Raw genomic sequence first — 23,788 nt, 5'->3', positions numbered from 1 at the left:
TCCTCATGGATTCTGTTAGCCTGCTGCACCCCAAGGTATTTGTAGCTGTCCTGATAATAATAATTATTAGAAGAAAATTAACAAAAAGAGGGAACTGTAGGATTCCTTCATGTTCCAAGTGTAAAATCACTAGCTGTGTGGTCCCAGTACACTTTACAGAAAACAGAGACACATAGAATTTGCAGAAAAAAGGCTAACAACACGTAAAAAACACACATTATAGACAACAGACAATTATAAAACTAATAATAAATACAATAAAATAAAATAGACAATTAAAATGTATAAAAATTCATAAATACCCTAGCCCAAACTATAAGCCTTCTCACGAAATACAGAAAAAACATCCCTAGCTAAAAGCTTTACTAAAAAGAAAAGTTTTTAGCCTACTCTTAAATATGGAAATGTTGGTTGCTTCCCAAACCCAGACAGGGGTCTGATTCCACAGCTGAGGTGCCTGATGGTTAAAGGCTCTGGCTCCTATTCTACATCTGGATACCCTCGGCACTACAAGTAGCCCTGTGGAGACACATATCCATTTGTGAGTAAATGGATGAAACAAATACAACACTTTTGTTGGGAATTAGGGTTTAAATGACAGCAATAGTTACATTAAATGCTAATTAATATGCTAATAATTATTACTACTATTTTTTAATAATTAATAATAGAAGTTAAACTTGTGTTAAATTCACCTCCAGGCACCACTCTTAAAGAAGAGAAAATTGTAAAAATTGTGTAAAAAACTTTAAAGAAATGCACAGTAAAACACTTGGAGTATTTTGTTTTGGACATTAAAGGACAGCAATTTCTTTAAAAAGTACATTTGTTGTTGTGCCTTAGGTCTTAAGAGGTCAGTCTGCTAGCTATATTCCACCACGTCACATCTCTGAGGTCAACAACCTGACTTGACCAGACGGTATTTTAAAACAACGCCAGAGAAAACATACTCACTGCCCTCATAATCCCATTAATAGTTGTACAAAGACTCTCTGCAGGGGAATACCCTGCTCACACAGTGTACACACTGAGGGTCACAGAGTCTTTGTGATAGCATCTTGTAAATAACCTGAAAGACAGACCTGAGTTCAGACCAAACCAGGGGTCAAATAAAATCTGTGGCAAATAATACTGTAGTCCAGAATTTAATCCATTTGGTGGGGGATTTAGCATATCAGGGCAACTAAGATCAAGGCTGGTCAGCAGGAAAACAAGTCAAACTGAGTTTCAGATAGAGGTTTGACAACTCTTAGTGAACCCAGCAGGAGCTAGAGATTACTAAACAGAAGTAAACTGGGAGGAGCAATAGGTTACCTGTAATAATCCCACAGTGAGTTATCTATTACTGTGTAACCCCGTACATGGACTGTGTTTTCAGCAACAAGGTAAGACCTGAATCAGATTAGCTGAGCCGTGTCAGAAGGACAATTCCGTCTCGGTGGAGGGAAAATCTGCTGCGAGGCCAGTTCCTCTCTTTAAATTCTTTTCTTTTTATGGATGTCGTGAGTTCATGTGAAGTTCAACTGGAAAAAGATTTTCACCTGCCAAAAGTCACTTTTCACTCCTCAGGTTATCCAGTTTAAGCCTCCCGCCTTATCATACAGTACTTTCTATTGTCTTCGGATGGACTACAGATATAGCAAGACAATATATTACCTTTTCACCTGACAATAAAAATATAATATCTGATCTAATCTATCTTGAACAGGCCACAGATGTTGTTGTAATTCCTGCTGGTCACCAGCAGAGGTCAGTACATGTTATACATGTATACTAATTGAAGAAACCACCCAGATAAAGATACAGAAATTGTAAGTAGAAATTCTAAATTATAAGTTTGAAATCATAAACATATGCAGTATAATAGCATTATCTAATTTTCTACCGTACTTTTATTTACCTTATTAAAACAGTTGCAACTTACTGCCTTGTAATCACACTATAAGTACATCTTGGCTCTATTTCAATCTTATCAAGCTTATCTTAATTGATTTCAATTATTGTTTTAAATAGCATTTTTTCACCTTGTCATATGTGCAAAAACTGATTTTAAGCTATAATACAGTCTCCTGAGTGAAGTACAGAATATGCATAAATGTAAAGATGTTTTATAAAATTTATAAAATATATACATATATGACATGCAATAAATATAAAATGATGAAATATTTACGTTAAAAAACACTATGATAAAATTACAAATAACATATACATGTGTAATGACGTATGCAGTGCTTTATCTCTATATACAGTATGTTTGCAGAACATTTTTTGTATATTGTTTAAATTCATAAAAACAAACAGTTTTATAATGTCTAAAAAGGCTTTTATTGAAACATGAGACCACTGCTTGAATGACTGAATGACACTTATAAAATAAAAATACTAATTATATTAAAACATCAATAACACAACTTTGTGACAGAACAGCAGGTGCACATCTATAATGTTTCTCACATACTTGTAACATTTACATTGTATTTCAGTAGTACAGGTATACAGGTAGAGTAGAATTTCATTCAGCATCTGTATGTAATACTAATACTGATAAATACAAGCAGACTTTTGAAATGAAATTCTGACATCCTCCTTGCGGCTCAGTGTTGACCCCTGTACGTGCGGATCTTGCGGCTGAGGTTACGAGCCAGCCGGTCGACGACGCTGTCCATGTGTCCCAGCTCCTTCTTGGACGTCAGGCCGTCGATGTTTCCGCTGTACCACAGAAGCCATCCAGCCAGAGACATCAGCACAAACAGAACCCCTGCACAGATGTTTTCAAATTAGTATACAGAGAGTTGGATAACATGGCAAGTACTTTAAAAAAAAAAGAGCCCACACAGAAGTCTTAATGTGACATCTGCAAGAGCAAATTAAGTGAAAATCTACTCCTTCGTAACTGTGTCATCACATGCAGCTTCATTAAAACCAGGAAAGTTAATGATACAAAAAAGCTCTAACTGTTAAAAAGATGTTTTAATCCTATTTCCTCTCCTCACTGATTTTACTCTGCATGTTTCCACATGTTTACGTCATCCTGCATTTAAGACATTGTTCAATGTCATCATCAGAGGGTGTGAAACCCAGAAAAGAAAGTAAATATACATATGTTCGTGTTTTAGTGCATTGATACAGTTGCATAATGTTTCTGAATTTTTCACATTTTTCTTTTTGAGATTTTAAATTGAACCACATAAATAAAGCTACAAGCAAAAATGTTTTCTTTACCTTCCACTAATAATGAATTATCACATAGTGTATTAGTCTTGAAATAATCACACTTAAGTAACAATAAGTCTGTCAGATGAACTTTACACATCAGTAAAGAACATCATTCATCACCCTCCAAAATTTTAATTTGGGCTTCCTTGCTACTTTTATTTGCTTCTGTTTTTCTAGTGTATGTATGTGTAACAGATCATACATACACACCAGGACATCCTTGTAAAAGAGATTAAAAATCTCAATGGATTTCTTTCCTGGTAAAATAAAGGTTAAATAAAAAAAATAAAAAATAAAAATCATATTTCATACCAGAATAGACCAGTAAGTCTCCGTAGTCCTGTCCTTTGATCTCCAGGGGGACGAAGACTCCCACCAGCAGAGTGGCTCCTCCCAGTAAATCCATCAACACAGCAAAAGCCAGAGCCAGTTTACAGTGGGAGAGGCCGTCACACAGGCCCATAATGAAACTGCAGTTAGAAAAGATGTTATCTGAACACAAAACACATAAGAAGTGCAGCTTTCTGCTGCTGTATTAGGTCGATATTATCTTATCAAAACATAAAAATATGCCAATTTAATGTGGTCAACATGATGTTGAGAGGTTAGACTATATTTGATCCGCTCAGTCTACCTTTGCACAGGGGACATTTTTCTGCATTTGAGTACTTTAACTTTTAATATTTTAAATAATATTTCCTGATTATACTTACATACTTTTACTTCAGTAAGTAAGTAATATTTTATTTATATAGCACATTTTAAAACAAAGTTATATAGCTATAGGCCTAAACAAAAACATTGTCAACACAGGACTTTTACTTGGAGGGTGTTTTAGTGTGGTATTAGTACGTTTAACCACGACAGGTTATAGGTGAAGGGTGCTGTACAAGATCCCTCTTCTCAAGAGGTCAGGGGATCTTCAGGATCCTAATGTTGGGCGGGTTGTGTTCTGTTCTGTACATGCCTGAGTCTGCACATCTTGTATTTATTGAATGTCATTGTTTTATCTTTATTGTCTGGCCCATCTGCTGTCTGTGGGGATGAGGGGCCTCTCAGGGGCTCTATGTGCTGGGGCTCTTTTCCTGGCAAACACAGCTATTATAGGCTACACCGATGGGATTCTGTCAGTTTTAGCTGGTTTTCAGATATTCTGTCAGGTGTATTCTGTCTTTATCATGCCGGTAAGTTTAACAACAAACAAGTGCAATCTTCACTGTGCAGATTTTCAAACAATAACCGCAGAATCTAAAACCTATTTCTCATTTGGCTTCATGAAAACAACTCGGTCACCTCCCGCCAGACCCGGAAAGGTGAGCCTGTTTTAGACAAAAACACTTCGTATCCATATTCTGTAATCAAAATAAACAAAACATTTTAGTTTTAATTTGACTCACTTGTTATTGTTGTTCGTCTAGCAGCATGAAATCCTGATCTACTGTTCTTCTGATGTTTCTCCAGTGGAATTTACCTTTACTTCCGCGTTTACCTTCATAGGTGTTCTCCACCCACCTGCGCGCCGCGCCCTCAGGTGACGTTTCCGGTCGGACTTGGACCCGTTCCAATACTTTTATTCCTCCAACCTTCTCGTGAAAGACATCTGGAAACACTTCCTTCTCAACTCAACAGATAGCCTATGAGTCTGTGGAGGCAGGAAGCTAGTGTTTAAGGCGCTGAGGCAACAAAACATAAACAGTGTTTTTTTTTTTTTTTTCAAATCTTGAAGGCATAGCTTCGTTGTGCGCATGTGCGAACCAACCAAACCTGAGCGCGTACACCTGTTGAAGAAACTTATAATGAGGTAATTGCTGCTGAAAATGTGGTCGCTGGGCTGTAGAGCAGCAAGTGTGGGTCGTTTCAGGCTGTATTACAGAAGTATAACTGCACACAGAACCGCTGAAGACTAATAATAACAAAACCGAGTTATTATTCATCAGTATCGATTAACTGTTTTCAGTCATGAATCCTTCAACCAGCAGAGACGAAACAAGCCCGCCAGGTAACAGCAACATTTAAATGGCGTATGCACCTTGTGCAACAAACGTACTAACTGATTCAGTGCGTTTAAATAACTGTTCAAGGCAATAATTAGCCAATGCCATGTTTGTTCCTTTACTGTCTTTAAAGAGTTCCTTGACTGAACGAAATAATGTTTTTTTTGTTTGTTTTGACAAGTTCATAAAGAGATGAAAAGTTTGGGGCTCACCAAACCACTTTGGGCTTTTAAATGGCATTTGAAAGTCATTAATATTGATAAGCCAATCGATTTTAGGCTTTATGAACTTATGTCTAACTTGGTTTTATAAACTGTGCATCTTGTTTTCTGTTATGACTGTTTTACTGATGTTGGTTCATTTTACATGTATTTAGTTATTTTATTGTCTATTTATTATAAAGTCCTATAAGTTATAACTTTTATTAACTTGAATATTAGCTATTATTGGATCTGAAATAATTTGTGAGTTAACAGTAATTAATCTATATCACGTTTGATATTGATTCATTGTTTAAAATGGATGGATCCTTTGGTTCCAGCTTCTCAAATGTGAGGGGTTCCTACTGTATGTCTACCATGTGTTCACCAGGGAAGGTTTTACAGAGGTGGTACACAACACTGATCTTAACACATCCTGTGTTGTGAGCAATTTAATTAGCAGATGGCAGCCCTAAATGAAGGACAGACCCATTAAATACACAGAATTTATTGTGTGAAATAGCACCTCTGTTAATTTACGTGATGGTTGAGGAGGCGATCTTTATTTTCATGCCATAAAAAACTGTTTAATAGACTTAAATCGGTTCAAAATAATAAACAACACATGAATTGATAATGGAAATAATCTTAACTTGCTTTGCAGAACCTTCACCTCATTGTCTGTCTGTTGTCTTGTGTGTGTGATCAGAGCACTACATGCCTCAATCATCATCATCATCATCAGGAGGAGGAGGAGGAGGAGGAGGTTTGTATCTGGATGCCTATGAGGTCTCTTTTCCCCTGGAGGAGGGTATTGAGAGACCAACTGCATATCACCTGAACCAGGGTCAGCAGATGATGGACGGTACGCCACATCTACTACACATGACCACCGCTGTTATGATCACGCTTTCCAAGTTTGGGTGTCCAAGATTTTACATGCAGCTGTAGTGATGGCTAAGAACGTAATTGTGCTGAAAGAAGTCAGAGAGCATAAGTGGCAGTGTTACCTCGGGGTTTTAGGTGGAGGGTGCTGTACAAAAGAGTTTTCTGAGATGCTCTATGTACTGGCCTCTATGTAAACAGAGCAAACACAGGACAGAAGTGCTGATGGACCCTGAGTTATTGTTTAAAGGGCAGGTCTCCGTGCACCTCAGGGATGAAAATGAAAACTATGTTTTTGTAAAGAACCATGAAATGGTTCAGAGGATGTGTTGTGTAGATGGGGCTGTATGTAGTTTAACTGGTTATCTGGTTATGTTAAGAGTAAGCTAATGTAATGGGTTTTTGTGGAGCCTTTAAATGGAGTGGTTAGTTTTTTTTAATGTGACATGCAGTGCTGTAACAAGTTCATGGTAGACATGTTTTAATAGGCTACAGAAGGTTAAAAATCTCCTCGTTTTCCTTGTCTCCTCTGATCTCCTCTACTCCTCTCCTCTTTTCTATTTCCTCCCCTCCTCTCCTCTCCTCTGTTTCTTCCTTCTCTCTTCTGCTTCCCCACTCTCCTCTCATCTCCTGCTCTAATCTCCTCTGTTTCCTTCTCTCCTCTCCTTTCTTCTGTTTTCTCCTCTCCCCTCCTGATGCAGAGCCTGTGGTTCAGGAGCCTCCTCACGCTCAGTACAGCCCTTTCATCCTGGTCTCTAACCTGCGAGCTCACCTGTACGTCGCTCTGGAGAAGAATGCCTGGCTGCAGAAGCGCATCGAGGAGCTGGAGGAGGAACGCAACTTCCTGCGCTGTCAGCTGGACCGCTTCATTGTCAGCATGAGGGGCCCGGAGGGTGAGACGTCTCGTGCCTGTGACGAAATAAAAAAATCCAATCAAGTGCACATGAGAAATACATAAAAATGATTTAATGAATTTCTCCAAAGCAACATAATGAATGATAAAAATATTTAAATCTAGTATTCTAGATCAGCAACAGAGCAATAATACATGAGTGAGGATCAAGTTGAATTCATCTAGTGGGGAAATATACAATTCACATTAAAAATAGTATGGAGACAACATCCATCCATCGTCAACCGCTTATCCTGCGTACAGGGTCGCGGGAGGCTGGAGCCAATCCCAGCTGACATCGGGCGAAAGGCGGGGTACACCCTGGACAGGTTTCCAGTCCATCGCAGTAGAGACAACATATCAAAACTAATAAAGAAGTGAAATAGATAGTAAACAACATGAAAAAAGAAGAATTTCTGTGTTTCAGGAGGCGTGGAAAGTATGAGGATTACACCAATGTAAGAATTAATTTATATTTGTTAAGGCTGCCAAACATTTGCCCACCAGATATTTTTAATACACAAAAGTATTTAGTTTGTTATTTTATTTTTATCTGAGATGATGTAATTTACCTCTTGAGGTATTTTGTTTTCCTGGACCTCACAACAGTATAATTATAACTGCATACAGAGTGGTGTGGAGACTCCCAGCGAGGTGTGAAGGTTCAGCCTGCCAGCTCTCCCTCTCCTCCCTCCCCCATGACCACCAGGTCTGGAATGACCCTGAAACGCCTGCAGGGACCAGGACCTCGGGCCCGCCGTAGCACTGCTGTCCCTGGTGAGGAAATAGCTGACACACAACTTAAACAATACGTTACTGCACTTAATAATGTTAGAATTATTAACTATTTAAATTTAGAAACTTTTTGAGCCTTGAGACATGATACAGTTGTTTCTGCACAACTTTTCGCTGCTGCAGTCAAGCAAGAGTTTCGTCTGGAAGAGGATAAGTACTACACCGAGGAGGAGTTCGTTGAGGAAGAGGACGAGGACGAGGAGGAGGAAGATGAGGACTCGTCGGTGGAGAAGGGGTCAAAGAAGAAGGGCAGAGGGCGAGCCAACGGAGAGCCGAGGATGAAGATGAGGAGGATCTTCAGGATCACCCATGGGAGGGAGCGACAGAGAGGTGAGGGTCATGTGACAGAAAACATAACCACACCTCCCTTCAGCTGTGTACGTCATACAGTGTTGTTTAAAACACAAAGTGATTTGTTCTTCTGTAGCCAACCAGATTCAAAAATGAAAAGAAGCTCCAAAAGGATAATGCTGTGTTTTTAAAGGATCAGTCTTAAAGTGTGTTCAGAGAATTTTCCAGATGGCAAAGTTACAAAGTCAGTGGAAAGATGCAAGTAAACATAAACAGAAGTAAATTATCACAAGATGGCACGAATTTCTGCAGCGGCCAAATTCAAGAGTTCAGTCTGAACACGTGTCTAGGTTGCACTCCAGAAACAAGGCGTATGCTGTGGAAGAAAATATTATCAAATTTATCAGCAGCAATCCTAAACGGTACATTTCTTTGTGTTCCTCAGTCTCCTCATTTTCTCCACTCTCTTCCCTCCTCTCCAGTTAAAGACCCAGACGGAGTTTTGATTCGTTATAAGAAGATCCTGACCACCTACCAGAGGGTGAGGAGCATGTCCCGGGCCTTCCAGATCCATGGAGTCGACCGAAACACCATGGCCTCCACCTCCCCCATCGCCGAGCTGCTGCTGGTGGCTCCAGAGAAGGTCTGAACTGTACTGCTAGTAATGAATGCAACTAAAGATTAAGATTGGTTATCATCATATAGGCAGCAAAAGAAATTGTAATTATTGATCCTATTCTTATATTCCCAAAACATAAGCATTGAAAACTTTAATTTTTTTGGTTTGGGAGCTGATCTGGAACTAGCATGTTGTCAGAGAAACAGATGGCAAGATAGATAGGCGTGAGATCCAGTGCTACAGAATAAATAAAATATTAAAAAAAATAAAAAATACAAACAGTTTCCAAATAAGTAATTTTGTTTCTGGTGACTGACCAAAATGCTAAACATGGTCTGCTGGTTGCATCTTTTGGCATTTATAAACCTTTCTCATTTCCTGTGCTAATTTTATTTATAGAGCACTCTTCATTACAAGTAAACTCAAAGTGCTTTACATTGAAAGACAAAATATAAAGAGTATAGGCTTAAATACGAGCAGTAAATCCTCCCAAACATCAACACACTCAAAGAGAAACCCCTTCCCTATCACACAGCTGCACATGTAACCAACATGTACTACATGCCTTGCTCCATGCACCTGCATCCTGTAACTGTGGCTTGGATTGTACCTTATTTGTACATTGGATTTGGATTAAAGAAATTAATAAATGTAATGATGAATTCAAAACCTTTCAGTTCAGGTAGATTCAGTTCTGTTGAACTGAAGATTTCAGTTAAAGAAACTAATGTGTCTGTGAACTGTGTTGCAGTTTACAGTTTATTTCATGTTGTCATTTAGACAAAATGATCAAAATGTGATTATTTGTCCGTATTGTTGTGTGGTCATATCAACAAAGCTTTTAGTGCAACCAAAGAATGAGAAAATTGAAAGGGTTATCTTTTGTCCAGCACTGGATTATAGCTAGCTGATTGAAATTTCCGCATTAACAACCTGATGTCCTGCAGGTGGCAGAGGTTGGGGAGTTTGAGGCATCAAAGGAGAAGCTTTTGGATTACGCCCGGCGGTGCTACAAGACCATGGACGACCTGACGCACACCAAGGTCCAGACCATGAAGAAGACTCACAAGCTGCTGCCGATCTCCTATAGGTTCAGAAACTGACAGGAGGGACGAGAAAGAGTAAACCTAAACATGTAGAGTTTTTGTTTTTGTTATGCACTTTTTCAACTTAAAGTAAGTTTCATTGCCTTAAAGCAAGAAGCAAATATAAGAAAAAAACGAGAAGATTAGATGCCAAATTACAGGATTAGTTTGGATTTTTGCCAACAAGCTACTTGATTTATATAAATATCTGTGTTGTTTTTTCCAGCTGTTGTTGGCAGAAATAAAATATTTGGGGGTGTTTTTTGTGGGGGGGCAATACATGTATTTTTCTCAAATTGAAAGAATATCCTTAATAAAAAGTGTTAATCACAAAAAAATTAAATCAGCAAATATCTCCTTACAGTCTGTTACATTAATTGCTGTGTCGTTGTTCACTCATGGTGTTTGTCATGGTATCCCTGCTCACTGGAGACCAGATCAAGATGATCAAGAAAGGACCTTAAAAAATTCTTTAATGTATTTGAGCAGGATTGTCTGAGCCAGTCCAAGGCCTCTAAGTAGCTGGTGGACCGGCGCAGGTCCATGATGGACGAGGAGACCACTAAGTTTTTGCTTTTAAAGGTGCGGTATAGGGCAATTAATCTATGTGTAGCTCGGTCCAAGCCACTTTGTTTCTGATTTACAAAGCCGGGGCTGTGTACAAACCCCAGATTTCATGAAAAAAGGAGATATTTGCTGAATTTGACAAAAATGTATTGGAATCTGTTACCCCACGTTTAACTAATGTTATATATGTTATCCTTAGTTTTCATCTCAAAGCGTACTTATTGACTTTTCAATGCCTAAAGACATTTCATAGAGCAATAATTAAATTAGTCATTTAGTCATTAATTAGTAAATGTATCATTTTGGAGGAAGACCTTGAGTTTTTTTTTTTTTGACAAAAATATTTATTTGTTTATAAATTTTTCAGAATTTGGCAGTTTGAATTATTATCTTGTAAAATATGTACATTTAATATGTATTGTTGAAAAATAACATTTGTTTATGCCTAAGTTATAGAATTGTTTTCAGTTTTTTCTAATTGTACTGTATGGTATTAAAAGGTTTAAAATTTCACATCATACAAGAAAGTAAATGACTTTAAATGTTTGGTTTTTGGGGGTTGATGGGTAAACGAGATGTTGAAGGGTGTAAATGAAAGCGTTCCACTGAGAATAAAATTCAGACAAGTGATTAATTCAAAAACAGCATCCTGAACACGGATTTTCCATATTCAAGTAATAATTTATCACAGTCAGCTGAAAAGATCTTATTTATAACAGTAATATTGGTGTGTACTAAGTTTTTAATCATGTACTTTGTAGCAGCTTGCAGTCTGCAGCAACCTCCAGTGGAAGAAAGGAGTTATGCACAGGTTACAATAAACTGCTGTGATACAGTGTTACTGTCATAGCTGACAAGATCAATAAAACCTCATTCTGAAAATATGATTTGGAACCGAAAGCTGATTAAGCTTCATTATGGCTCTTAGCTCGTCAACTAGCTTCCAGTGCCTGTTCCTAAATGGGCCTTTAAACAAATACATAAAAAGCAACACAATGAAAGGACATGAAACTCAGTGATAGATAATTCATGACTGATTCCTCTTTAATATTCAGATTACAGAAGTCTGTATGTCTGACTTTGGCATTTAAGACAGTATACATACAGTGAATGTCCAAATCACTGTCTAAATGCTCTGGTCTCAGGCTGTTTTCCCTGGTTTGGTGCAGTCCTCCTCGTTCCACTTAAGGGAGATCTTCATGCTACAACATACAATTACAATAATATTGTGATTCAAACGTGTGTCAACAGTTTGCATTTGGCCCTTTTCTGTTTCAACATGCCGGTGGCCCCCCATGTGCTGTCAAGAACAATTAAAAATATCCTGCTTGATGAATAAAGTTTATAAAGCCAAGTCCACAGATAAATGGTTTTGGTGTGGAAGAATTGGGCCTGCATAAAGCCCTGACCTCGACCCCCTCCAACACCTTTTGGGATGGAACGCTGACTGTAGGCCAGACCTGATCGCCCAACATCAGGTTTGGACCTCATTGATGTACTTTTTACTTGCTGAAATGAGGTGTTTGGCTATCACCTATGAGTGTAATGTTTGGGTGTTCTTCTGGCCAAAATATGTAAATAATGCTCTTGGTAGATCCAACTGTCATTTGTAACATGTTGTAATCATTTTTCTGTATGTTGTGGGTCACCACTTGACCCCTAGACCTTTATGATACAGTCGCTGCAATTTTCTATCATCTGGTAAAATAACAACAAAAAAAGTAAAATGTCTTGCTTGATAAATGAAGGTTACAAAGCCTTTAATTCAGAGCAGCATTGGGAGCATGAGCACACAGTAATGACGGGGGGAAGTGGGGTCAGTAGAGCAGCTGTCAGCACAGTGCAACCTTCAAAGGCTGATCAGCTGCTTTCATCAAATACAATATATGTTTATACAGGACTCCCTTGTGTCATAATGGGACTTTCCTGTCCCATAAAGGTTAAATAAAAAAAAAACAATAACATCCATCCGGCAGACAGAACAAACAGGTCAACTGTGAAGATGTGACTGTCATGAATCATAATGAGACTGTAGAACGCTCAGATATTAAACTCATTTTCTACTCCGTTATGTGTCCATACATGGGAATAATGACAGCAGGAAGAGCGGTGCTGAAATGTTGCAGTGTTGCTGACAGTGTGTTTCTACAGGCATCAGGCCCAGGAGTCAGAGGTCACTGGAAGCTGTGCAAGATGACAAATTGAGATAATTCTGGTATATTTTCATACAAAAACACATGAGGTTCACATTAAAAGAAAGAACAAACTCAGAACAAAACCCAGTAAGAAATAACATTTAGACCAGATTTTTAAAACAAGCAATAATGGGTCTAAAATCAGGGTCAAGTAAATAAGACAGGACAAAAAGAGTTGGCTAAACAAAGTAAATGAACCTTTTTGCTTTTTGTCTGATGGGACAAACACACCTAACTATAATAAATGTTAACTTTCAAGCAGTTCATTCATGGTCAATTAAAATTGAGATAACTGATTTTTCAGCCCTAGTCCTACCCTAATCAGGGTTACAAGTAACGTATCATTGAAAAAGAGCAGTTATTTACCATTTAATTCAGTGAGAAAACTTGAGTTTAGATACTTTATTTACCACCAGAACTTTAACTTCAGCATGTCGGCTTTTTGGGGGGGCCTTGAACTGCAACCTCTTCATTCCCCATCCCTCACATTACATTTCAATTATGTTTTTAATCACATCAAATCCATTTTTATACAAAGAACTGTTTGTGTTGTATTGCAATAGAAAGACTTCTTGCTCATTTTACAAGCAACAATGGTATAGTATAAATCAAGACCCAATTTCACCCGCACTCTTGATACTTTCAGCTCTCAGTTCTAATCAAAAATTCAGATATATAGAAATTGAGGGTCTTTGAGAACCAAACAGTCGGAAGTCACCTGGCAGATGACCCAATGTTGTTTCTGTTGAGCAGGTTTCAAAGGTTATTCACATTATAGATTTATTTTCCAAAGCCTGTGGTTTACAACTGAATATGAAAAATGGATGAATTCAAATCAAGGTTAAACAGATAACAGAGATCTTTCTCTTTTTTTGGTGGCGTAAGATGGAAAGTCCTTCAAGGTTCATTTATTCAGCTGATTCTCTTTCTGACAAAGTAGTAAAAACCATCAACAAGTTAAACTTTGACTACATTTGGAATGGAAAACCTTAATATTCAAAGAAAGCAACCATGGTAAAAGACGATGGTGGTGGTCTACAGGCCGTTGACTTTGACCAAATGACACCTAAAAGTAAAATAGTTAAGGTCCTTTCTTCTACATAACAAAAGCTTTTAGTTTTTGGATTTCCCAGGCGAATTTTTAAAAAGATTGTAGGTATTGATTTTGTTACACATTGTGACTTCTTTTGTTCAAACACCACCTGTAAAATCATCCTCATTCCATTCACAAGGACTGTTACGTTGGCAACTACTGTGCAAACAAAACCATTTCACACTGCACAATGTTCCCATCTGGAGTTGCAGATTCATTCTTTTTAGAAATATGTAGGTCTTTATTTTTAAGTGACTGAATGGAGAACAGTATTTGGTCTGTCACCCATTTCTAAGATGAATCTGCCAACATCTTAACTTTTGAGGTATTCAGTATGAAATGTAATTTCCTATTCAACTGTAAACAATATTATATGGTTATTTAAAGCATACAAACAAAATTAAAAAAAATAAAGCACACACATTTTATTTTGCTGGCTTGAAACACACCACCTCATATTCTTCACTGATGATTGATGCACATGATTTCTCAAACAATATTCTGCGAAACAAATGTTTTATATGCAATTCAGCAGGAACTCTGCTTCTTCTCATACCTTTTGTCAGCCTACCATAAAAAAATTACACATTACACATGATTTCCAAAGTGTTTTGTAGTCCTCTACAAAATCGCAAAGCATCTTATCTACCGTATTTATATATCCACAATAATACACAAGCAAACTTTGTCCGATGATGTCCATTTTCTGAAATATCATGCGGTGCGACCATCAACAAATGACCACTTTGGTACTTTTATGTTGAAAACCATTAGCATACAGGAAGTAGAATAATATATGTATATATAATAATATACCAATTTGCCAAGGACCCATTAAAACAGCAAGTAGGTTTTTAACTCTTTCTTCAATCTGGAAAAATTTTAAATTTTAACAGCTGGTATGTAGTTACAAGTTTTTGGATATCATGTGACCTCGGAAAAGTTATTTCTACCAATATTTGTTTTGATGTTATAAATTTCATGGAGTCCTTTTGTAGGAAGCTAACTTGATTTGTTTAGGTGACCTATTCTCTGCCTGTAAATTTTGACTAAATTAAAAACTATCATGTGGTGCGACCGCTGAAAAGTGGTTTCCATGATTGGCAATTTAGTTTTTGTCCTTTTATATTCAATTTATGACTTTTACATATAAAGGACTTTTATTGTAGTATAATTTGGAATAGATTTTTCTGCAATTTGACACACTTTTTCTTACATTTCAGAAACAACAGATTGTTTTTAGTCTTTGTACAATATCATGAGAAAAATGCCCCAAAAATATTTAGAAAATTTCACTTTGGTAACTATGCAATATTAGTAATATTTAATTAATTATAACTGTTTTACCAGACACTCCCAAATAAAGAAACCCTGCAGCAAGAGCGGAGTCGCTAAAAAAAAGCAAAAAATGTTGTATCTTAAAGAAAATTTTAAATTAAAACTAAAAAAGGAAATTAATTAATTTTTAAATAAATTATGGTCGCACCACATGAAATTTTGTAAGGCCACAAACAGTTTATGTAGCTGAAACAAATACACAAAAAATACATTCATTTATGTGTACACAGCCTTCTTAATGTTTGAACAACGCCAATAAATGTTTTAATTTTTGTATTATAAAGTGGCCTGTTGAAAGTCCTTATACGTCATTGACCCTATTATACACCATCCCTGACAAAGTTAAAAAAAAAAAGCTTTCAATAAAGCAATTTAAAAAAAACTGAGTTTGCCCTTTCACCTTTCCAAGCCGTCCAATCATAGCGGGAGCTCTCCTGGAAGTAGTAAAACTAGCGTCTCTTGACAGACAGCGAGTTTCGGCGAATAGGAGTACAGCAGTGGCAGCAGCGGGCCAATCACAAACAAGATAGGCGGGACTCCCGTCCAACAGGGCAACGGAGGAGGAGGTGTTCCTGGTAGCCATCTTTGATGTGCGGAGTGATTGTTTAGCGAGAAGAATTGAAACATTTTTTAGAAAAACAGCCTTTATACTGAATCGTTGAAGATTTACCGGAGCGGGGCGACTGAGGAAAAAAATCGTAACTCGGAAAAATCCAGGTAATTTCGTAGCAGAGCCAAAGGTGATGCATTTATGTGCCTTCCCCCCTTTCTCTCTCTCTCTCTCTCTCCCTCTCTGCCTCTCTCCCCTTTCCAAATTGAGTCTCCCACAGCAAATAGAGCAGCCGGTGGGAAGCTGCAGCTCTCTACACTGTCAACTTGTAGTGTGTTAGCTTAAAAACAAGAAAGCACAACTTCTTCTGCAGAGCCGCGGTGTGTAATAACTTGAGTACTTTGTTTTGGCGTGTATCTGCTCGGGTGTTTGTTCCCACGGGCAGCTGTTGGTCACTAAAGATGCACGTATTGTTTATAAACATCCCGGGCTAACAAATGTTTTCCCGAGAACACCGCATGGTTGTTTTGGCGTTAGCTAGTTTTTATATTTGATTGTAAAATCCTCGGGAAACACACAGCAAGAGAGTCAATTGGTCCCAAAGTCAGCTGCTCAGTGTGAAATGTGTGTTAGCAGGACAACGGCGGCCCAGATGTGAGTGTGTGTGCGCGCACCTGTCTGGAAAAGTCACGCTAAAGCTAAGACAGGTTTTGTCGTGTTAATCAACCTGTGGTGCGGTTACAAGACTAGGACATGCAGGTGAGCTCTGCGTCAGACTTTAGTGAAGTCTGAAATACTGTTTCTTTTGCACCAATGTATGAAATTGACAAAACATCAGGTAAACCATAAATAGTCAGGACAAAAATGCAAGATATCTAAAGTGTATGGGTGCAAATACATTTAATTTGGTCACATAAAGGTGGGTGATATGAACCACCACAGATTTCACACTGTGCAAATAGTATTTCAGAAAATGAGAAACAAACTATGACATTTTTTTTTTTAAAGCCACCTAAATTTATGCAGATTATCATTTGATAAAGATTTTATCCCCCCAGAATCACATTGATACCAGTATCACTTAGCGGTGGGCGATTATTGGGCATTTTTTTAAATCTTTATTTGACAATGACAGGAAAGGGAAGCAGGAGAGATGACATTTACCAAATGTCCCAGGTTGGATTTGAAACCTGGGACGTCACAATTACATGGCATCTTAAATGCTTGGACATCTTGATATGATCAAAATGGGTGCGTACCGTAATACTTCACCAATGCCAGGGAAATTCTAAACTCATCAACTAATTTCACTTAGTAGGTGATACTATCTGTTGATATTAGCTTATCACAGATACATCTGCATTGGCAAGTCACTTACTTCAAAGTTTGTTCGGTACAACTAGCTAAAACCCTGCAATAAACCCAACATTCATGAAAGTTTTAATGGTAATTCAGGGTCGCACGATATTATATATTTGCCGATATCCGATATGGCAATGTTTTCAAACTCATTTTGTCCTGATGGTGACGCTGATGTAGATTTTTTCCCGCCTAACTTCAGAGAACATAAAGTCTCTTATGTAGTGAGTAATGGGATGCCCCACTGGCTGATGCACGTTCAAAGGGCAAAATAAGAAAGCTGCTGCTGACAGGTTTCTCTTTGGGCTTCACAAATTCATCATAATGATCGGGACGACAGCATTTAAATTTATAGTGTTGAAGGAATGCCATTTGGCTTCTCTTCACACGACCAGCACTGAGCAATCATTTCAAAAAGCATCATGTTTCTAATATTTAATCTGCCCTCATTGACACTGACAGATTTTTGTAAACTTGAAAACATAAATAAAAACAGTGTCACACTGTGAGTTGTCCTCTGGTTGACTCGCCTATTTAAATAACATCCGTATTTATGAAGTTAAATTCAGTCATGCAGGTTTGCTTCTGCATCAGCAGGAATTCGCACTCAGTCAGCGCAGTTAACCATCTCAAGGCTCCTTTTTTATCCTCTCATCACAAGAAATCATGTCTGTAAATTCATTCCTTGAATGTTTTGAATAGTTTGTCAAGAAACAACTTTTTTTTTTTTTTTAAATCAACCAATCTTACAAAACATTGCAGCTGCATCCAGGTATTTTTATTCACCTTATTGTTATTAACAAAGGCAGCAATCAATGACCGATCTCACACTGTGCAAGTTATATTTCAGAAAAATAAGAAAAGCTTGTATAATATTTGAGAAACTAGGCTAAATATAAATAGTATTTAACAAACTATGACGTAGTATTTTCTTTTAAGACCACCTAAGCGTATCCAGATTATCATTTAAGAAATATTTAATCCCTCCCAAAAGTAGAGTTTTTGTTTTGATATATGAGTAACTGTTGTCATTTGGATATGTTTGCAGTAAGTAAAATGAAAAGTGAAATTCAATTTAAGCATGTATGAAAACGCCTTCAAGGACCCCTAATGGTATCCAGGCTACAGAATGGGAACCACAGGCTTGGGATGATGATGGAAACGAGTGTGTTGGCTGAACTGAGGCTTTTTATTTGTTCTTCTGTAACAGTTTTCCTCCGTGTTGATGTCAGAAAAGCGTCATAAACAGTATTTTTCTGCTGCACAAGCAGTGGTCTTTGTTTAATAGCCCGTGTCCGAACTTGGTAACGGGCCCTCTGCTCACCTGCTGTCTGTTTGTACCTTAAAGCTGAGGTGGCATATTGTCCCATCCGCCACACGAAAAAATATGTCAACTCAGCTGGCGCTCCGTTTCCCATGCTCTACATGCCATTATTGAATGCAGCTTGGGGCCTATTTTATAGATCAAGGGGATCGACTTTTCATTTTGACGTGCATCCGATCCACCAAGTAGCAATTATCTATGTGTCTGGTGTATCAGACGTGTGGTGGGAGGGAAAGTTGAGCTGATGATTAAACCGCCTTATTGGGAAACGCAGATTAGCATAACATGATGTTAAACCCTGTACAGCTCAAGCACATGTGAAGGCCGTGAATCACACTCGATAGCTTTTGAGAACAGAAAGTAACCTCCCAAATAATAGTTTTAATCTGCTGAATTTCTGGTAGACGCTCCTGAGACCATACTCGTAATACTCATATAGTAATAATATAATCTTTCATTGGAATCACGATGAGGCTATGATATTGTTGTACTGCTGTGAAAATCAATGACAGAAATAAAGTTTTATCTCAAAAATGTCACTGAGGTTTAGAAGAAGCACCTTTTTTGAAAAATACTGTCCTTTTCACCTTTTGGATTCCACAGTTAAGCAGAGCTGGGTATTGAACATCACTGCTTTATGTCACCTACTGAACCATATCCAGACTATTGGAAACTGGCCTCGAATGTTTTCTTATTCTTTTATTACATAGTCCCTGATAAAATTGTAAATTTGTACCGATTTCATTTAGATAAGTTCTTGTGATGTTGTTTGATAAATTATATTTAACATTGTGAGCTTGGGTTTCACCACAAAGTAAGGTATTTAAAAAGCCTTGTTTTTGTATCTTAGCTATCTGTCTGCAATAATAATGAACAAACAATTTTAAACAATAACCAAAGATACAATTAAAAAAAGCTGGAGATCAGGTGAGATTGTCACAGTGCTCCCTCTTAATATTTACAGGTAAGCTATGTGACAAATCGTAGGTGCTTGTTTTGAGTTTGACCAATCTCTGCTTCACAGATTTTTTTACTTCGTGCTGCTGCTGTCTGCAACTGAAGGAATAGATAGTGTTTATTACATTGAACAAAGTGTAGTTGTTATAAAGAAAGTTGTACTTGTATTTATCTTAAAAAAGTAACTGAGTAATTATGAAGAAAGACAACATTACTGCCACTATCGTCAGCATCAGAGGAAACATCAACCATAAAACAATCTTGGTCCAGTTTGTTGTTTGGTGACGTCTCGTTGGGGTTTTGGTGTTAAACTTAGTCAAACACTGATTGCAGAAAATGATTTAAACAAACAATTAACGTCAGGTTTTGATGTCAGTCCCTGCAAATCAGCTGTGTAGACAGGAAATATATATGATCACAACTTGGCACGCCAGGAAGCTCCTGAATCATGTTATATTGAGGCAGTGGAATGGGGGCATTAAATGCAACAAGTTCAGACTTGTCCTCTGGGGTTGCTGAAAAGAAATCATCAGCTGATGTAGACATTGAACAGGCAGGTTTAGGTGTACAAAAGGAGTTTTGCAACGCTTGAAATGACAGATGTAAAAGTAAAAGTATCCACGGGAGGGTGATTCTTTCACCTGTAGTGACATTTTCTCTGCACGCCCACAGTATACCCTGTTACAATAACAGTTTTAATTTTTATGTTCTTAAGGTTACAGAGTCATAGAGAAATCACATTTACACACCAGTATTAATGTGCACCAGCCTTGTTTATGTTAACCAATGAATACATAAATAAATGGTTTCTTTGTTTCTGTTTTCAGCAGTGAAAGAAGGCATGAAGACATCATCCTAGTCATCAGTCATGGCCGATAAAAGGAAACTTCAAGGTGAGATGCGTGTGTGTGTGTGTGTGTGTGTCCTAAACAAAAACCTGAGTTAATGCAAATAGGCGGTGGGATTTGTTGTGGTCTGATCGGGTGCTTGGTGGGTCAGTCTACGACAAATGATGTAATTCAGGTAGCGTCCCAATCACAGAAAAGCCTTTCCGAGTCAGTCAGTGTGTTATTTCTGTTGCTGTGAGGGAAAGTCCCCTGATGGCATCTTTGTAGTTAACCCCACCCATCTGTCACTCGTAAGTAGATTCAAACAAACATAACATTGTTTAAATTGCTTACAGCTCCAGTGTGATCACGCCTCCCTCTGCTCGGTTATTGTGTGTTATGTAACGTACGGTGGGAATATGTACTGTGTTGTGTGGTTCATGCTGCGTGGTTAAAAGAGAACCAGGGCTTGTTTAACAAAAATCACATGCGCTCACAAGTAGCTTGTTCACTAGGTTGTGTAAGCTGTCGTCCTGCCAGGTTAGAGGTTTTTGGCTCAGTTGATTTGTTCTGATTCCTCAGCGTCAGTATCTATCTCTTTCTGTGTCTGTGTCAGGCTGTGTAGAGTTGTCGGATTGGGTTATATTCTGTCCCCCAAAAAAATGTGCCAGAGTTAGCTTAGAAGTGGACAGAAACTTGCCACCAGGATTCATATGTTCTCACCTGCTAAATCAGCTTGAAGCTACAGTACGTGACTTTTACAGCTAGATTAAAGCCCTTGCGAAACAAGTTCACTGTATTGGTCGAACGAAATGGGTTTTTCGATGGCTGACGCCAAGAGAGCAGAGGGGTCGATATATAATGCCGATATCAAAACAAAGAAAAGTCATTTTCTTTAATTATTCCATTCAGAGTATAATCTAATATACATGTTATCTCAGTCTGTAACATGTTGTTTTAGATGGTATTTGTGTTTAATGAAAATGGGGTACAGTGACATCATTCAACTGCCTTATTCTCAACAGTATAACAATAACATATATTTAACACTAACTAGGGCTGTGCGATATGATGATGTCTATCGTTTGAGATAAATATCTTCTGTCGTTTATATCTTTTATATAATTTTGTTGCAAATTCCACGTAATATTTTGGTGAGGGAACGGTGCACGGTGGTGAAGTTAGTTTGAAGTTGGAATTCTACATCTATCATATGTCCAACGTAAAACTAATATCCAACTTGAAACTAACTTCAATGCGGTCCGTTGTTCTGTATGTGCTGGTGTTGCAGGGAAGAAATTTGCATTACAAAAAATGAACGAGCCACACAACACAATCCAACAGTGCCAGCAATAGAGCTGGGCGGTATAATGAGGTATACCGATTATAATTTCAAAAGACATATAAAATTAGACGATACCATTTATACAGATATAGTTTGATGATGTTTCCTGCCAGCCTTTGCTTCTCTCTCTCCCTCGTGTAGCCCCGCCCCTCCCTCTGCGTCTGCACGCAGCTGTTTACTCACAAACTCTCAACAACATGAAGGGAGACTCAGTGCTGGTCGACACTGCTGAAGACCTGGCTTCAAAAAACAAACAACAGTTCAGTGTTTCCCGCACATGCGCCCATGTAGAGTAAAGGCTGCCCAGGTATATTTGGCGACACATTGTAGCATTCATCAGAGAAACACAGAGTTATTACATTACAAGTCACGACACGGTAAAGTGAGAGTGAACACACCGGTCAGATGTCGTTTGCATGCGGCGCAGCTGCTGCTGTGAACAGAATCGCGGGTGGAAAAGTCCAGAAGGCAATTTTTATTTTTGGCGACTTTATACAACATAGCTTACCACTGATAGAGAAAGTCACCGGAGCAGATATACAGGGAGGGAGAGACTGAAAGAAGCGAAGAACGCTGACGTGTTTGCAGCAGAGGTCTGAAGAGTGTGAAGAGAACTGAACGAGGCAGATTCAATAAGTTAGTGACACTTAAATAAAGTGGAGAATGAAGTATAATTACAAGCCCCCCCCCCTCTGCATTCGCAGTATACTGGAGTTTTTAAATCTTGGGACCTCTGGAGACATTCATACGCTCGGTAGTGATGTGTTTTATGCCAGACAGCAATGATTGGTTTTCAAGAGCTGGAGGGGGGGCTACTGTAGTGACTCAGTGAACTCAGTATTGCAGAGCCTCTACGTCATAAGCACATGTCGACGGTGTTGTGTAATTACTCCCACTGTACCGCTCTGCAGGTTTAAATGAGGGAGAAAAGGCACCCGTTTAAATCAGTTCACCCATAAAGCACCATACCATTTGTTTTACATGTTATAGCCTGTTTACTTATTAGAAAACTGAAAAACAATATCCTAGACCCCAAAGTGACGAAATCACATGTCTTGTTTTTTCTGACAGTCCTAAACCAAATGATATTCAGTTTTCTAAAATGCAACCAGGAAGTGCAACTAATTCTCACATTTGAGAGCTGGGAACGTTTTAATATTTTACTTAAGCGATAAGTCCTACAGTTACAATTAGTCGATTGACAGAAGGTTTACCTGTAAATGGTCTGTAAAATCTCTTTTTTTCAGTCCCTTTTCCTCAACAAAATAAATATCCTGATAATTCGTGATTCAAATTAAATCAAACGTTTATGAGGATGTAGTGAACAGTGGTGCAAAACAGTGAGCAGGACTGCTGTATAAATGGTTACGATTGTAGTGTCAATGTGATAAGTACCTTGATTTGCAAAAAGAGACCATTATTATTATTTTGTCCAGAAAATGTACCATACTATGTCAATATTGCTGTATTAAATAAAAATGAGTGAGAATAAGAATTTTTTCTACACGTTCTATCCCTATTTAAAGGTTTCTGTTTGTTTTCTTTTCCTGTTTTTGTTTGGTGAATGTGACACTGCCTCGTTGTGCACAGGGCGACATTGCGTCCATGCATGTTGGCAGACATCTGTGCAAAAGTCTGCTCACTGTGCTGGCACACTTTCACAGACACCACAGAGCAGGTTTCAGGCTTCAGACAGACTTACTTCTGTTTCCAGTGAGAACAGTCAGGATCTGACTTCTCTGCTGCTCTCCTGGTCTCTTCTCAGAGCATTTATTTTAAAAATTTAAACAGTGTGACCGTACCAGTGCAGCTAGTGTTGACTGGTGTCTGGAACAGTTCACAGTGCTCAGATGATAATGCATCCAAAGCTCGACACTCACCACAACAAGCTTTGTAACCCGACCCAGACCTTTGTGGAAAGACAGAAAACCTCGACACTCTGCCGTCCCACAGAAAGTTTCCTCCGAGTCCTTTACTATACAGTTATTTTCAACTGACGTTTGTCACTGCAGGCTGAAAACACAATTTTTGTGAGGATTGTTGAATCTCTGCCACCATCACTTATCCCTTCACGTTCCCTCCTGTGACTTCTCCAACTGAACGTCAATCATATTAAAAACACACATGTATCTCCCTTATAATGTCTTCGTGAAGAAGAAAAGATCAAGCACAAGCTCTTTCTAGGCCCTGTCAGATTGTAATGTATTATTACCGAGGAGGTAGACTTTCATCTAAAAATAACACGCCCGCAGC

At 38.2% G+C, this 23,788-nt stretch overlaps 3 protein-coding genes across 7 annotated transcripts in view; 2 read left to right on the top strand and 1 right to left on the bottom strand.

Annotated features, from left to right (window-relative positions):
• Positions 1 to 2,310: 2,310 nt before the first annotated feature.
• tmem238a (transmembrane protein 238a) lies at positions 2,311 to 4,885 on the bottom strand. 2 transcript variants are annotated; one of them, XM_046059330.1, is made up of 3 exons: positions 4,617 to 4,885; positions 3,532 to 3,711; positions 2,311 to 2,761 (listed from the first exon to the last, which is right to left on the bottom strand). In XM_046059330.1, exons 2-3 carry the CDS (start codon positions 3,680 to 3,682, stop codon positions 2,598 to 2,600), a joined length of 315 nt encoding a protein of 104 aa, XP_045915286.1. In that variant the 5' UTR covers positions 3,683 to 3,711; positions 4,617 to 4,885; the 3' UTR covers positions 2,311 to 2,597. The 2 variants fall into 2 exon arrangements, with proteins under 2 accessions (XP_045915286.1, XP_045915285.1); XM_046059329.1 differs by having other exon boundaries at positions 3,532 to 3,689; positions 4,617 to 4,878.
• Positions 4,886 to 5,014: 129 nt separating this feature from the next.
• ccdc106b (coiled-coil domain containing 106b) lies at positions 5,015 to 10,869 on the top strand. Its single transcript, XM_046058946.1, has 7 exons — positions 5,015 to 5,218; positions 6,123 to 6,278; positions 7,000 to 7,191; positions 7,821 to 7,967; positions 8,109 to 8,315; positions 8,759 to 8,919; positions 9,843 to 10,869. The coding sequence occupies exons 1-7, from the start codon at positions 5,179 to 5,181 to the stop codon at positions 9,996 to 9,998; spliced, it is 1,059 nt and encodes a 352-aa protein (XP_045914902.1). The 5' UTR covers positions 5,015 to 5,178; the 3' UTR covers positions 9,999 to 10,869.
• A 4,835-nt stretch (positions 10,870 to 15,704) lies between these two features.
• The window catches only part of cnot3b (CCR4-NOT transcription complex, subunit 3b), a 64,470-nt gene continuing 56,386 nt past the window's right edge, over positions 15,705 to 23,788 (top strand). For 2 of the 4 annotated variants that reach the window (XM_046058257.1, XM_046058255.1), the window contains exons 1-2: positions 15,705 to 15,890; positions 20,191 to 20,256. In XM_046058257.1, coding sequence (XP_045914213.1) covers positions 20,232 to 20,256 — 25 coding nt within the window. In that variant the 5' untranslated portion in view covers positions 15,705 to 15,890; positions 20,191 to 20,231. Of the gene's footprint in view, positions 15,891 to 16,033; positions 16,104 to 20,190; positions 20,257 to 23,788 lie in introns of those variants that run through there. The other 2 variants (XM_046058258.1, XM_046058256.1) reach the window with 2 other exon arrangements.

Source organism: Micropterus dolomieu, linkage group LG09 (genome assembly GCF_021292245.1).
Source record: "Micropterus dolomieu isolate WLL.071019.BEF.003 ecotype Adirondacks linkage group LG09, ASM2129224v1, whole genome shotgun sequence".
Classification (NCBI taxonomy): Eukaryota; Metazoa; Chordata; class Actinopteri; order Centrarchiformes; family Centrarchidae; genus Micropterus; species Micropterus dolomieu.
This window is presented reverse-complemented; position numbering and strand designations above follow the sequence as displayed.

Coding starts and splice junctions, on each gene's coding strand:
- tmem238a (XM_046059330.1), bottom strand. CDS start 3,682: ATGGGCCTGTGTGACGGCCTCTCCCACTGTAAACTGGCTCTGGCTTTT. Junction 2,762..3,531: donor AGACTTACTGGTCTATTCTG/GTATGAAATATG, acceptor ACATCTGTGCAG/GGGTTCTGTTTGTGCTGATG.
- ccdc106b (XM_046058946.1), top strand. CDS start 5,179: ATGAATCCTTCAACCAGCAGAGACGAAACAAGCCCGCCAG. Junction 5,219..6,122: donor AGACGAAACAAGCCCGCCAG/GTAACAGCAACA, acceptor GTGTGTGATCAG/AGCACTACATGCCTCAATCA. Junction 7,192..7,820: donor CAGCATGAGGGGCCCGGAGG/GTGAGACGTCTC, acceptor AACTGCATACAG/AGTGGTGTGGAGACTCCCAG.